General features: G+C 46.8%; 1 protein-coding gene across 1 annotated transcript in view; it reads left to right on the plus strand.

Annotated features, from left to right (window-relative positions):
• Window positions 1-527: 527 nt before the first annotated feature.
• The window catches only part of MANBA (mannosidase beta), a 146,151-nt gene continuing 130,257 nt past the window's right edge, over window positions 528-16,421 (plus strand). Inside the window, exon 1 of the mRNA XM_062199815.1 lies at window positions 528-805. Within this exon, the coding sequence (XP_062055799.1) occupies window positions 629-805 (177 nt within the window). The 5' untranslated portion in view covers window positions 528-628. The remainder of the gene's footprint in view (window positions 806-16,421) is intronic.

A 16,421-nucleotide genomic window follows, 5' to 3' on the forward strand; every position in this document is an offset into this window, starting at 1 on the left:
TTGCAACAGCGCAGCGTTAGAAGCACAAGCACTTGGGTCACATGAGATACCATCAGTACTCTTTCGCCGTTCAAAGCGTCGCGTGTGCTCGGAGGTCAGCAGGTTGAGTCGCTAGGCCGACCCCGTTAGCGTAGACTAGGGTCTGTGCAAACTTGGGGCACTGAAGGGTAGTTTGTCTCCCCGTTTTGTGTCGCTAGAGGAGTGAGGAGTCTGTATAGCTGTGGTCTCCACACTCTGTGCGTCCCCGATCTCTCGGTGGCTTTGTGGCTCTTTGCGCCCAGGGGTGCGTCGTGAAGAGTGTGCAAGGTTTTTGCCTCCTGCAAAAACCAGGGGTAGCGAGAAGGAGCGCGGGCCAGGGTTCAAACTGCACCGACGCCGCTAGGTGCAGCCATTAACCTCGGGCTGCGGCTCCAGCCCCTCGGATTAGCGTTTCTCGGATGCCAGCGCTGCCAGGAGAGCGCTCAGCTGACCTGGGGGCGGGGCCAGGCCCCGGGGGCGGGTCCCGCGGCCCCCGGGCGCCGAGAGCTAGATCCTGGGCTTCTTCCGAGCGGCCCGGGTGGCTTTCCCTTGGGTCCGCACCTGCGCTAGGAGCCGACCGCTCTGGTCTCTGTAGCAGCCAGTTCCCGAGATGCGCCTGCATCTGCTCCTGCTGCTCGCGCTGTGCCCGGCGGGCTGCACCGCCCGGACGCTCAGCTACAGTTTGCGGGGGAGCTGGAGGATCCGCAACGGGAACGGCTCGGTACAGCTGCTCGGGACGGTCCCCGGCTGCGTGCACAGCGCCCTGTTCCGGGGGGGCCTGATCCAGGTACCGTGTGCGGCCCACTCGCGGGCAGCCTGCGAGTTCCCCTCGTGGTGAGAGGGGACCAGGAAGCGCCCGGCAGCCCCCGAGCCCTGAGCTGTTGTCGGTTTGGCACTAACTTCCCCCTCTTGGCGTGTTGTGGTGTGGAGGGGAAATGCCCCGGAATGGGGTACGGGCTCGCTAGACTGAGTGACGCAAGTGGAGATGGCCGTATCTCTGGAAAGCGGAAGTTCAGGGCGAGACCCTGGGTTTCCACCAGCAGGCCACCTATTGCCTTAGACTGCAGCGTGTTTGCAGAGGGCGTGTCCTCACTGGAGCCTAAGGTGGAGCCTTAGCCCTGGGAGTCACAGAGCACGTGGGTTGAGGCGAGTGAGACCCGCAAGAGCATAACTGGATTTGTCAGAGCTATTGTAAAGGCTAAATGTTTTTTTTTAGCGCTGACTGGGATTTGCAGGAAGATGTTCAGAGTTTGCTCCCAGGATGTGTGGAGTGTATGTCCTCAGATTCTCCAGGTCATCCGGAGCACCTGGGCTTCTTACAGCTTGTCTTTTGAGACAAGAGGAACCTGTGCTTGATGTACCTGTGGGTTGAATGCGCTGTCCTCATTACAACTCTATAGAGCAGGTGTCCTTATCTGGATTTTACGCATGGTGAGGCTTGTGGAACCAGAGAATATTCCCAAAATTACACAGCAGCTAAACTGAGAGAAATACAGTTGTAACCTGGGTCATGGCCCAACATCTTAGCCTGGATTGTGCACTACGATGCGGTGCATGTTTGGAGCACTGTGGTTGACTGGCAGGGGGTATCATTCTTGTTTACTTCACTGGCATGGCAATTGACTAGGGTTGTGTAAAATTTATGATCTGCTTACTCAGTAGTTCCCCCCCCCCCCATGTGTGTAGGAAAGGAAATAAATGTTCAAAATGACACTGAGCACTGTTAAATATATTTTTAACAAACTTAAGTTTTTTTATTGAAACTTAAGTACTTTATTTTTAGTTAACAAGCTACATGTGATACAGACCACAGCTGATCTTGATGCATTGAGGCTTCATTTACACATGCTTTGAAAATGCCTTTTTTTTTTTTAATATTTATTTTATTTATTTGAAAGAGTTACAGAGAGGCAGAGACAGAGAGAAAGGTCTTCCATCCGCTGGTTCACTCCCCAGATGGTCGCAACGGACGGAGCTGTGCCAATCTGAAGCCAGGAGCCAGGAGCTTCTACCAGGTCTCCCATGTGGGTGCAGGGGCCCAAGGACTTGAGCCATCTTCTGCTGCTATCCCAGGCCACAGCAGAGAGCTGGATCGGAAGAGGAGGAGCCAGGACTAGAACTGGTGCCCATATGGGATGCCAGCACTTCAGGCCAGGGCTTTAACCTGCTGCACCACAGCACTGGCCCCTGGCTTCATTTTGTAGGGTCTTTTCCTTGCCTTATTTTATTAATAGGATTGAACTAATGGAAAATAATTAGTGACTTTAGCAAATCAGTTTGTTGTCTCTTGTTAAAGGGTTCCATATCAGGAAACAGTGTCTGGTTACTACCTAATGAGAAGTATTGTTTCTATTATACAATAACTAACTTTACCTCATGCACAATACCTGTTAAATCTCTTCAGTCATTCTTAGAAACACTTGAAGTTTCAATAAAATGGATACGGGTCTCCAGTGGTGGTGGGTGAGGTGACAGACACCCTAACAAGAGGGACTCCATTTTAGAGCTCCCAGGAGTCCATCTTGAGAAAGCACCCCTCCCCCCCCCCCAGCCCCTTGAGACTCTGGTCTGAAACTAACTGTGGTCTAAAACTCAGACAGTAACCCTTCATCCCTCTTAGCAGAACATAGAAACTCCCTAGAGTGATCGCTCAAGCTTAAAACAGATAGGCTGCACTTGGATTAATGTTAAGATTGTAATTTATTGGGCCGGTACTGTGGTGCTGGCATCCCATATGGGTGCCAGTTCAAGTCCCAGCTTCTCGACTTTTTTTTTTTTTACAGGCGGAGTGGATAGTGAGAGAGAGAGAGACAAAGGTCTTCCTTTGCCGTTGGTTCACCCTCCAATGGCTGCTGCGGCCAGCGCATCTCGCTGATCGAAGTCAGGAGCCAGGTGCTTCTCCTGGTCTCCCATGCGGGTGCAGGGCCCAAGCACTTGGGCCATCCTCCACTGCCTTCCCGGGCCATAGCAGAGAGCTGGCCTGGAAGAGGGGCAACCGGGATAGAATCCGGCGCCCCCAGCCGGGACTAGAACCCGGTGTGCCAGCGCCGCAAGGTGGAGGATTAGCCTGTTAAGCCACGGCGCCGGCCAGCTTCTCCACTTCTGATCCAACTATTTCTGATGGCCTGGCTTCAGATCAGCCCAGCTCTGGCCATTGAGACCATTTGGGGAGTGAACCAGTGGATGGAAGATCTCTCTTTTTCTCTCTTTCTCCCTCTCTGCCTCTCTAACTCTGCCTTCCAAATAAATAAATATCTTAAAAGATTGTAATTTGTCTGTTGTCAAGATTGTAACTGATATTAGTTTCTCATAGGCCTTAGGTCAGCTTGACCCTAGTAACCCTGTATTCCTTCTCTGTGTGGTTTTGTCTTTATAAACCCTGTTGCTTTGAGCTTTGGGGTCGAGAGTTCTTTAGGGCATGAGCCTGCTCTCCACCATCGGCAATAAAGGACTATCAAATTTTATTCATGTGTGGTGCTTCTCTGTTTGCACTCGCTCAGATACAACAGTGGGATGCGAGATGGGGGAGGCACTTGCTGGGTTAGGGAACACAAGGCCTATTGAGAGTAATTACTGCCATCAGCATCATTGTTGAGTAGTGTGATATTGTTGTCCCACCTGTTTTTGATATAACATCCCTTTTTGTTGACTTCAGGAAACATTCGGTTGGTTACAGATGGATGATACTGAGCCCAATAAATACTGTGTTTATAGGTGAACTTGAGACAACTTGGCCGAGTTGGTTATTGACATAATTAATTGTCCTGCAAATATCTGTTCAGCTCCTCTAATGTGGCAGGCACTATTCTAAGTGCTTGAAATTGAGTGGTGAAAAACAAGTTCTTTAACCCAGAGAACATGCTAGTGGATGAGATAGACAGTTATCAACTTAAATAGGTAATGTAAGGAAAGCTGGTATACCAAAGAAAAATTGATGGCAGAATGAGGCTGGTTGAAAAGGTTTGCTATTAAAAAAAGTGGTGGGGGCTGGTGATGTGGCACAGTAAGCTGAACTGCTGCCTACCACATAGGCATCATGTATCAGCTCTGCTTCGGATCCAGCTCCATGCTAATATGCCTGGGAAACATGGGAGACCCAGACTGAGTTCCAGGCTCATTTGGCCTGACCAAACAGTTGGTGCAGTCATTTTGGGATTGAATCAGCAGATGGATGATCTCGCTCTCTTTTTGTCACACTCTCTTCCAAATAAATAAAAATTCTTATTTATAAAAAGTGGCTGAAGAAAGCTATTTGGAGCAACTGACTTTTTAATTTTTAATTTTTTTTAAGATTTCTTTTATTTACTTGAAAGAGTTACACAGAGAAGGAGAGGCAGAGAGAAAGGTCTTCCATCTGCTGGTTCACACCCCAGTTGACTGCAATGGCCCGAGCTGTGCCAATCTGAAGCTAGGAGCCAGGAGCTTTTTCCAGATCTCCCACGCAGGTGCAGGGGCCCAAGGATTTGGGCCATCTTCTACTGCTTTCCCAGGCCATAGCAGAGAGTGGGATCTGAAGTGGAGCAGCTGGGACTCGAACCGGTGCCTATGTGGGATGCTGGCACTGCAGGCGGTGGCTTTACCCGCTATGCCACATCGCCGGCTCTGCAACTGATTTTTTATTTTATTTTATTTTTTTGACAGGCAGAGTGGACAGTGAGAGAGAAAGAGAGAAAGGTCTTCCTTTTCCGTTGGTTCACCCCCCCCCCCCCCATGGCCGATGTGGCTAGCGCACCGCGCTGATCAGAAGCCAGGAGCCAGGTGCTGGTGCTTATCCTTGTCTCCCATGTGGGTGCAGGGCCCAAGCACTTGGGCCATCCTCTACTACCTTCCGGGCCACAGCAGAGAACTGGACAGGAAGAGGAGCAACCAGGACAGAACCGGTGCCCCGACTGAGACTAGAACCTGGTGTGCAGGTGCCGCAAGCGGAGGATTAGCCTATTGAGCCGCAGCGCCAGCCTCTGCAACTGATTTTTTTTTTAATTAAAAAAAATTTTTTTTTAATTTTTAAAATTATTTATTTATTTTTATTTTTGACAGGCAGAGTGGACAGAGAGAGAGAGAAAGGTCTTCCTTTGCCGTTGGTTCACCCTCCAATGGCCGCCGTGGCCGGCGCGCTGCAGCCGGTGCATCGCGCTGATCCGAAGCCAGGAGCCAGGTGCTTCTCCTGGTCTCCCATGGGGTGCAGGGCCCAAGCACTTGGGCCATCCTCCACTGCACTCCTGGGCCACAGCAGAGAGCTGGCCTGGAAGAGGGGCAACCGGGACAGAATCCGGCGCCCCGACCGGAACTAGTACCCGGTGTGCCAGCGCCGCAAGGTGGAGGATTAGCCTGTTGAGCCACGGCTCCACAACTGATTTTTAAGAAGACACTTGAAAAGGTCACATTTAAGGAAAAACAAAACAAAATAGAACACATTCCTAGCAAAAAAGGAAGAGACAGGAGTGGGAGGAGGTCATGCCCTGAGGTGGGACCCTACTTGACAAGCCCCAGGAATAGGAAGTGGGCCATGGAGCGGGAGCTTTGTGTGCTGGAGGGTGGAAGATGGGTTCACAGTGTGCTTTGAGAGCAGATCATGAAGGGCGTAGAAGCCGTGAGAAACACCCTGGCTGTTTTGTGAAGACTACAGTATGGGAGTAAGGCAGCACAGAGACCTGTACTCTGTAGGGGACTCTGGACAGTTCTGTGGGCAAGAGACAATGTCTCAGTTGCACCAGGGTGGTAGCAGTGAAATGGTGAGAATGTTTGTGGGAATACATTTTAGATGTGGAATCAACAGCATTTTTCTGGTTGTCTTGTTGATGAGTTAGATGAGAGTGAGAGAAAAGGGAACCAAGGAAAGTTTTAGGATTTCTGTTCTAAACTGTCGGCTAAATGGGATTATATTAACTGAGAGACTCTGTGGCCAGCCTTGTTCCATGTGCAACTGTCTGCATTTCGTACGCAGAATCTAAGCCTTAGATGTGCAGGGGCAAAAGGAACTTTGTTCCCCCTGAAGGTTCAATAATTTTTTAAAAGATGTATTTATTATTTTTAAAATTATTTATTGGAGACACAGATAGAGGGAGAAACAGAGAAAGGTCTTCCATCCACTAGTTCACCCCTCAAGTGGCTGCAATGGCTGGAGCTGGGCTGATCTGGAGCCAGGAGCTTCTTCCAGGTATCCCACACAGGTGCAGGGGCCCAAGCACTTGAGCCATGTTTCACTGCTTTCCCAGGCCATAAGCAGAGAGCTGGATCAGAAGAGTAGCTGGGACAGGAACTGGCACCCATGTGGGATGCTGGTGTGGCAGGCAGAGGCTTAGCCTACTGTGCCACAGAGCCAGGCCTGATGTATTTATTTTGAAAGGCAGAGTTACATAGAGACAGACAATCTTCCATCTGCTGGTTCACACCACAAATGGCCACAATAGCCAGGGTTAGGTCAGTCTGAAACCAGGAGTCCAGCTTTATCCAGGTGTCCCATGTGGGTGTCAGGGGCCCGACCACTTGGGTCATCATCTGCTGTTTTCCAGGTGTATTATCAGGGAGCTGGATCAGAAGCAGAGCAGCCAGGGCTCCAGCCCATGCCCATGTGGTATGCTGGCATCCCAGGTGGTGGCTTATCCCACTGTGCTGCAGTGCTGGCCTCAGATTTAGTAATTGGAGTATGGGGGCAGGTGTTGTTGGCACAGTGTGTTCAGCTGCTGCATCCTGTCTTGGAGTTTGTGGGACTGAGTCCTGCCTCTGCTTCCTATCCTATCCTGCTAATGTGCACGCTGGAAGGCAGCACACAAAGGCTCAAACACTTGGGTCCCTGAACCCATGTAGGAGACCCAGATTCAGTTTCTGGTTCATGGTATCAGCCTGGCTGAGCTCCAGCTGTTGCAGACATTTGGGGAGCAATCCAACAGATGGAAGATGCCCTTCCCCTTGTCACTTGGCTTTTCAAAAAAATAAACTTAAAAAATTAAGTATGTAAACAAACTTATAATAGACAGGTTAGCAGGAGAAAAACAATACAAATTTTAATGTGCAAGCACATGAGAATCATACAAAGTAGGAAACTTAAAGAAAAAGAAGTGGGCAGTCTAAGCAATCCTAGAGAAAGAGTAGGTGATTTTTTAAAAAAGATTATTTATTTATTTGAAAGTCAGAGTTACACATAGAGAAAAGGTGAGGCAGAGAGAGAGAGGTCTTCCATCTGCTGGTTCACTCCCCAATTGGCTGCAATGGCCGGATCTGTGCTGATCCAAAGCCAGGAGCCTGGAGCTTCTCCTGGTCTCCCACGTGGGTACAGGGGCCCAAGGACTTGGGCCATCCTCCACTGCTTTCCCAGGCTATATCAGAGAGCTGGATTGGAAGAAGAGCAGCCAGGACTTGAACTGGTGGCCATATGGGATGCCAGCACTGCAGGTGGCAGCTTTACCCATTACACCACAGCACCAGCCCCAACAGTAGATGATTTTTAGGCGACCTGAAAAACAGGCAGTAATTAGAACAGAATTTGCCTAGGCTGTCAGTGTGGTGTCAACTTTCAACCTTCTCCTTGCAAGTTAATCTGGAGGATTCAGCCTTTAGGTTCTTAGGGGACATTTAGAGAAGGCCTCTTCCTGGAATTCAGGAGGGAGAAAGGGATGAGAAGTGGGCTGAGGGTAGGGTGAAGGGTGGAGAAGTTCAGGTAGACTTTGGTTCTACTTTGGGGTATCCTATTTGGAGCCGCAGCAGGTGTTTTGGAGAGCCTTTTAAACTTGCTGCTAAAGATTATTTATTCATCCCGCTATCATACCACACACTTTAATAGGCATTGGAGATAGAAAAATGATTATGACTCTAGTTGAAATTTTGTGGAAGTCATGTAATAAGTGAGAAAATGTCATTGTCACGTGATGTGTTAAGTGCATATATAAGGAGGCTCTTTTTAGGAATGTTCTCAGCTTTCCTGTGCAGTTTCTCACTTGTGTAAGTACTGAAAAGCAGCTATTTCTCCTCCTCCCCTCCTCAGGTTCCAAAAATATCCTCAAGTATGCCCACATTAACAAACGGATATACACAAGAAGAAGAAAGGTTAGAAACCTGGCTTCCTTGGGGTGGGCATTGTGGCATGTCTGGTTAAGCTGCCTCTTGGGATGCCTGTATCTCAGATCAGAGTGACAGCTGAAGTCCTGGCTACCCCTTGCTTTTTTTTTTTTAAACATTTATTTATTCGCTGTGTATTTTTTTTTTTTTTGACAGGCAGAGTGGATAGTGGGAGAGAGAGACAGAAAGGTCTTCCTTTTTGCCGTTGGTTCACCTTCCAATGGCTGCTGCGGCCGGCGCATCTTGCTGATCCGAAGCAAGGAGCCAGGTGCTTCTCCTGGTCTACCATGCGGGTGCAGGGCCCAAGGACTTGGGCCATCCTCCACTGCCTTCCCGGGCCATAGCAGAGAGCTGGCCTGGAAGAGGGGCAACCGGGATAGAATCCGGTGCCCCAACCGGGACTAGAACCCGGTGTGCCGGCGCCGCAAGGCGGAAGATAAGCCTGTTAAGCCACGGCGCTGGTCCCTACCCCTTGCTTTTGATACAGTTTCCTGCTAATGTGCTTGGGAGGCAGCAAATGATGGGCCAATAGCTTGGGATCCTGCCACTCTCATGGGAGACCTAGATGGAGTTCCTGGATCATGGCTTCGGCCCAACCAAGCCTCGTCCTTGGCTGTTTCAGGCATTTTTTAAACGAACTCATATTTTACTTGCATTTTCCATGACCTTTTTTTTTTTTTTTTTCTTCTGTATTTATTTGAGTTACAGAGAGGGAGAGAGAGGTCGCCCATCCGCTTTTAATATCTGCAACAACCAGAGCTGTGCCGATCTAAAGCCAGGAGCCAGGAGCTTCTGGGTCTCGCATGAGGGTGCAGGGGCACAAAGACTTGGGCTGTCTTCTACTGCTTTCCCAGGCCATAGCAGAGAGCTGGATCAGAAGTGGAGCAGCTGGAACTCAAACCGGTGCCCATATGGGATACTGGCACTGCAGGTGGTGGCTTTACTTACTATGCCACAATGCCGGCCCCTGTTGCAGACACTTAAGGAGTGAACCAGCACATGGAAGATCCTCCCCCCCGCCCCACTCTTTTTCTTTCTCTCCCTGTCATTTTGCCTTCCAAATAAATAAATCTTATGTGTGGTGCAGTGAGGTAAAGCCCCGGCCTGCAGTGCCAACATCCCATATGGGCACCCTCCACTTCCAATCCAGCACCCTGCTAATGTGCCTGGGAAAGCAGTGGAAGATGACCTAAGTTCTTGGGCCCCTGCACCCTCATGGTAGACCCGGCAGAAGTTCCTAGCTCCTGACTTTGGATCAGCTCAGCTCTGGCTGTTGTGGCCATTTAGGGAGTGAACCAGCGGATGGAAGACTCTTTCTCTGTGTGTCTACCTCTCTCTGTAACTCCATCTGAAAAATAATATAAATCTTTAAAAAAAAAATCTTAAAGTTGCTAAATCTTAAATTGCTTAGAGATAAAATTTCAAAGTGCAGTATATCCATTCAGATTTTTTTCTATGCATACACATTTGTAAGTATTCAAATATATGGCTTAGCAACTTTAAAACATTTTGTGATTCTTTTGTAGAGTAAGCACATTTCTGAAAGTCATGTGTAACTGCTGTTTTAATTCCATTTGTACACATCACTGATGATCAGTCAGTTGTTGTTAGAGTTGGCTTCATTTTTTTCCCTACTGTTTGATGATGATTCTTTCAACTAACTTTAAGTATGCATCCTTTGTTTTTTTAAAGATTTATTTTTTTATTTATTTGAAAGAGTTACACAGAGAGAAGAGAGGCAGAGAGAGAGAGAGAGAGAGGTCTTCCATCCGATGGTTCACTCCGCAGTTGGCCGCAACGGCTGGAGCTACGCTGATCTGAAGCCAGGAGCCAAGAGCCTCCCCTGGATCTCCCACGTGGGTGCAGGGGCCCAAGGACTTGGGCCATCTCATACTGCTTTCCCAGGCCATAGCAGAGAGCTGGATCGGAAGTGGAGCAGCTGGGACTTGAACTGATGCCCATATGGGATGCTGGTGCTTCAGGCCAGGGCGTTAACCTGCTGTGCCACAGCGCCAGCCCCAAGTATGCATCCTTTTTAAAGAGAAATATTTAGAAGTGAAATCAGATTCAAAGGCTGTATACTTTTTAAGGTTTTTTTTAATTATTTTTTAAAAATTTATTTATTTTTGACAGGCAGAGTGGACAGTGAGAGAGAGAGAGACAGGGAGAAAGGTCTTCCTTTTGCCGTTGGTTCACCCTCCAATGGCCGCCGCGGCCAGTGCACTGCGACCAGCGCACCACGCTGATCCGATGGCAGGTGCTTCTCCTGGTCTCCCATGGGGTGCAGGGCCCAAGGACTTGGGCCATCCTCCACTGCCTTCCCGGGCCACAGCAGAGAGCTGGCCTGGAAGAGGGGCAACCGGGACAGAATCGGTGCCCCGACTGGGACTAGAACCTGGTGTGCCAGCGCCACAAGGCGGAGGATTAGCCTATTGAGCCGTGGTGCCAGCCACTTTTTAAGTTTTTAATATATACTTCTAAGTTACACTCCACAAAAGTTGTACATCCCAAGATCATTTTATTTAGAGTGCCTATTGTAGCTGCTAGATTTTAATATTACTACAAAAGCAATAACAAGATCAACTTAATTTCCAGTGAGGTTGACTATCTTTTATATGTTTATTTCATATTTATAGTGATTTGGGAGTTACTTATTCATGTTCTTTATCTTCCTACAGGCTATTCATCTTTTTAAATACAGCTTTGTAAGACCTTTTGTTACATACTTTGAAAGATTTCTGACTTATTAAGGATGTACTTTGTCATATGGATGTTTGAAAGTTTAAGTATTGACATCATTTAAGTTTTTCTTTTATGGTTGTTTCTGTCATTGGTAGTATGCAGATTCTATCATTTCATCTATACACTGTTCACTAAGTGCTCCTGAAAGGTAAGGCTTTTCTGCTTCTTGTTTTTAACATAGTCGCAATACTACTATCACTCGTAAGATATTTTTGTTCTGTTTCAGAGTAAGGCATCTTGTGAATATGGTCCAGAATGACTAAACATATTATTAAAGTAGCAGGTACTTTTTTGTTTGTTGGACTAGTCTTGCCTTCCATAGAGGTCTTTTTTTTTTTTTTTTCCCAACAGGCAGAGTTAGAGAAAAAGGTCTTCTTTCCATTGGTTCACCCCCCAAATGGTCGCTACGGCTTGCGTGTTGTGCCGATCCTAAGCCAGGAGCCAGATACCTCCTCCTGGTCTCTGATGTGGGTGCAGGGCCCAAGGACCTGGGCCATCCTCCACTGCCTTCCCGGGCCACAGCAGAGAGCTGGACTGGAAGAAGAGCAATCGGGACAGAATCTGGAGCCCCGACTGGGACTAGAACCCGGTGTGCCGGCGCCGCAGGTGGATTAGCTTAGTGAGCTGCGGTGCCGGCCTATCCATAGAGGACTTAAGACACTTAAGGATAGAATGTCTGATTTTATTTGATAATTTAAAAAATTATTTATTTACTAGAAAGACAGAGTAACAGAGACAGATCTTTTCACTTGCCGGTTCACTCTGCAGTTGTCTGCAACAGCCAGGGCTGGGTCAGGCTGAAGCCAGGAGCCTGGCACTCCATCTATATTTCCGATGTAGGCAGCAGGGACACAAGCACTCAGGCAATCTTCTGCTTCTTTCCCAGGTGTATTAGCAGGGACCTGGATTGGAAGTAGAACAGCCGGGACATGAACCAGCACTCGGATATGGGATGCCCGTGATGCAAGTGGAGGCTTAACCCACTGCACCACAATGGCAGCCCCTTTATTTCTTAAGTGTATGAATCATAAGATTTTAGGAAAGGACTCATTTAAAGATCTAGGAGCCAGCGTTGCATGGTAGTGAGTTAAGCCACTGCTTGTGTGGCTGGTATCCGTGTGGGTGCTGGTTTGAGTCCTGGTTGTTCCATTTTAAATTCAGCTCCCAGCAAATGGCCTGGGAAATGCAGCAGAAGATGGCCCAAGTGCCTGGGGCCCTGCCACCCACATGAAAGATCAGGAAGAAGCTCCTGGCCTCTGATTTTGCTCTGGGCTAGCCCAGCTGTTGAGGCCACTGGAGAGTAAACCAGCAGATGGAAGATTTCTCTCTTTTTCTCTGTCTCTCCCTCTTTCTTTGTAACTCTTTCAAATAAATCAATTTTGTTTTAGATGATCTTTTTTAAAAATAATAAGTTTGCTTAAACAGCAATCAAATGTGTGACTTCAAGGAGATAAATTTCAAATGCAGAGTCATTAGTTAATTTAAACAGAAATAATAATCAATTAACAGTGTTGGGGCCAGCGCTGTGGCATAGCAGGTAAAAGCCACTGCCTGCAGTGCTAGCATCCCATATAGATGTGGTTCAAGTCCTGGCTGCTCCATTTCCAATCTCACTCCTTGCTAATGTGCCTGGGAAAGCAATGGAAGATGATCCAAGTTCTTGAACTCCTGCATCCACATGGGAGACCTGGAAAAACCCCTGGCTCCTGGCTTTGGATTGGCCCAGCCTTGGCCATTGTAGCCATTTGGGGAGTGAACCAGTGGATAGAAGATTCTCTCTGCCTCTGCCTCTCTGTAACTCTGCCTTTCAAATAAATAAATAAATCTTAAACAAAAACATTGTCACTCGATTTCTGGGAAGAGAGAACTATGATGTATTGAAGAATTCTTTTTTTTTTTTTTTTTCTGACAGGCAGAGTGGACAGTGAGAGAGAGAGAGGTCTTCCTTTTCCGTTGGTTCACCCCTCAATGGCCGCCGCGGCTGGTGCGCTGCGGCCGGCACACCGTGCTGATCCTATGGCAGGAGCCAGGTGCCTCTCCTGGTCTCCCATGGGGTGCAGGGCCCAAGCACTTGGGCCATCCTCCACTGCACTCCTGGGCCACAGCAGAGAGCTGGCCTGGAAGTGGGGCAACCAGGACAGAATCCGGCGCCCCGACCGGGACTAGAACCTGGTGTGCTAGCGCCGCAGGCGGAGGATCAGCCTATTGAGCCATGGCGCCGGCCAGAAGAATTCATTTAATATGAGTATATATTAAATTCTGATTGTTTTAAAAGATTTATTTTATTTGAAAGGTAGAGTAACAGGGGGAGAGTTAGAGGGATAGAGAGGTCTTCCTTCCACTGGTTCACTCCCCAAATAGCTACAATGGCCAGGGCTGGGCCAGGCCAAAGCCATCTGGGCCTCCCACATGAGTGGCGGGATCTCACACACTTGGACCATCTTCTGTTGCTTTCTCAGGCACATTAGCAGGGAACTGGATTAGGAGCAGAGCAGTCGGGATTTGTGCCAGTGCTCTGAAGTGGCATGCCAGTGTTGTATGTGTTCGTTCAACCTGCTGTGCCAAAGTTCTGGCCCCCAAAATATTGAATCTTATTTTCTTTTTAAAGATTTATTTATGGCTGGCGCCGTGGCTTAACAGGCTAATCCTCCGCCTTGCGGCGCCGGCACACCGGGTTCCAGTCCCGGTTGGGGCGCCGGATTCTAACCCGGTTGCCCCTCTTCCAGGCCAGCTCTCTGCTATGGTCCGGGAAGGCAGTGGAGGATGGCCCAGGTCCTTGGGCCCTGCACCCGCATGGGAGACCAGGAGAAGCACCTGGCTTCTGGCTTCGGATCAGCATGATGCGCTGGCTGCAGTGGCCATTGGAGGGTGAACCAACGGCAAAAAGGAAGACCTTTCTGTCTCTCTCTCTCACTGTCCACTCTGCCTGTAAAAAAAAAAAAAAAGATTTATTTATTTACTTGGATGACAGAGTTAGAGTTAGAGTTAGAGTTAGAGTTAGAGAGATATCTTCTATACCAATTCATTCCTCAAATAGCCCCATGGCCAGGGCTGGGCCAGGCCAAAACCAGGAGCCTTGAATTCCATCTGGGACTCCCACATGGGTGGCAGGGGCCAAAGCACTTGGGCCATCTTCTGATTTTCTCAGGCCATTAGCAGGGAGTTGGATTTGAAGTGGAGCAGCTGGGACATGAACTGGTGCCCGTAGGGGATGCCATTGTCACAGGTAGTGGCTTAACACATTATGCAACAAGACCCCACAATCTTGATTGTCACACCTGAATATATGCTTCCTTGTTTGATGCCAAATGAGATGCTGAGGACAAGGAAAGATTTGCTCCACATGGCCCAACAGTGACTCAAAGGACCATGTGAGGGTTGAATTTTTAGGTGATTTTTAAGTGTCCATTGTCAACCTAGAAGGCAAAATTCATTTTCATGTAGCAGTGATGTTTTCCTATGTAAAGCACTATTCTTGGTTCTTTATTGTGTACTTGTTTCCACAACAACCCTGTGAGAAAGGTATAACTTCACATTGACTAAGGCTCAGATGAGTTATTGCTCAAGATCATGGATCTAATAAGTGGTGGAACAAGGCTTCAAACCCAGATATTCTTTTCACCATCTCATGTGGCCTACTGGGAAGAATAAAGGAAAACACTTACTGTTTAAATTTAGATATTTCCAATGAAAGTAGTGACAAAAGCATAGTAAACTGTTGTTCAAAATCTATTACCAAAAACATCCCATTGGCTAAAAATTTTCGATAGATCTAAGCCTGTCCTTGGAGGGTAAATTCACGTATCACTTATCTCTCTGTTCTGAGTCTCTTGGAAGTCTCTTCATTTGAACCATTGCTTCTGCGCCAGAGGGTACTCAGGTGTTGAGCTCTCACTGTCACTTCTTTCCTGACTTCAGATGGCAATTGCGCTTGAAGCTTTCCTAACTGTCCTCAGGACACGTGAAACTCATATATCCAAATAGCTCTTCTCTCCATCTTGCCATCCCTTAGTTTGTCTTATTTTATCTATGTCTAATAAAATCCCAAGGATTTTCTCATTGTAATAGGCCTGGAATGTTGGTGCTGTCTCCTGTCTTTTCTTTTCAACTCTTACATTGTAAGTACTTTGTGTTATAGGTCTAGCCTACAGTATCTTAGACCTAGTATCTCATCCTCGTTTCTACTGCTATAAACCTTGTTTATTATTTTCTTTCTAAAAAGAGACTGGTTTTAATGACTTTTAGAAATAGGTAAAGGATGTAAATGGTAAAAAGGAAAAAAATTTTAAAGATAGGATATATAATGAAATGTAGGTCTCCATTCATCCTTGTCTTGTAATTGTCCAGTTTCCTTCCAAACAACTGCTGTTAACGAGTTTCTTGAATATTCTTCTGTATATATTACCAACACATTGACAAATTGACATGTATATTTATATATTTCCTCTTGTAGCGGTATAGGTGAAGGATCTTCCAAAAGTTCATGGAAAAATGCCTATTATGAAATTTTATGTATAGAATTCAACTTCTTTCCTTTTTATTCTCTTTTGAATTTTTAAACTTTTATTTAAGGTATACAAATTTCATGTGTTTGATAAGTACAAATTTAGGAAAACAGTGATACTTCCCAAAACAGTGATATCCTCTCTCCTGCCCACACTCCCACTCTTCCTCCTCCTCCCTCTCTTATTTTCACTCTTCATTTTTATAATGATCTACTTTCAGTTTACTTTGTACTCATAAGATGAACCCTACACTAAGTAAAGAGTTTAACAAATAGTAAGAAGAAAATGCTGTTCTTCAACAGTCTAGACAAGGGCTATAAACAATCATCAAATCTCAATGTCAATTTCACTCCTATCCATTACATTTTTGGTATCTGTTACCACAAATCAGGGAAATGATATGATATTTATCTTTTTGGGACTGGCTTCTTTCACTAAGTATAATGGCTTCCAGTTGCATCCATTTGATTGCAAAAAACAAGATTTAATTTTTTATGGCCCAGTAGTTTTCCATAGTGTATGTATACTATAATTTCTTTATGCAGTCTTCAGCTGATGGACATTTGGGTTGATTCTATATCTTAGCTGTTGTGAATTGAGCTGCAATAAATATGGGAACACAGATAACTCTTTCATATGCTGATTACATTTTGTTTAGGTAAATTCTCAGGAGTGGGATGACTGGGTCACATGGTAGATCTATTTTCAGATTTCCGAGGTCTCTCCACACTGTCTTCCACAATGGCTGTACAGTGTACATTTCCACCAACAGTGGATTTAGGTATCTTGCCCTCCTCCCTCATCCTTGTCAGCATTTATTTTTTGTTGATTTCTGTATGGGAGCTATTCTGTCTGGGGTGAGGTAAACCTCATTGTGGTTTTGATTTACAAATCCAGAGGCTAGTGATCCTGAGTACTTTTTCATGTATCTGTTTGTCATTTGAATTTCCTCTTTTGATAAATGCCTGTTCAGTTCCTTTGCCCATTTATTAATTGTGGCTATTGTGATTGGGATTGATCTTAGAAGTTCTTTATCAGCCATGGCATTGTCTGTGTATGCAAAGGCTATTGATTTTTGTGTGTTAATTTTATATGCTACCA

Source organism: Lepus europaeus, chromosome 8 (genome assembly GCF_033115175.1).
Source record: "Lepus europaeus isolate LE1 chromosome 8, mLepTim1.pri, whole genome shotgun sequence".
NCBI lineage: Eukaryota > Metazoa > Chordata > Mammalia > Lagomorpha > Leporidae > Lepus > Lepus europaeus.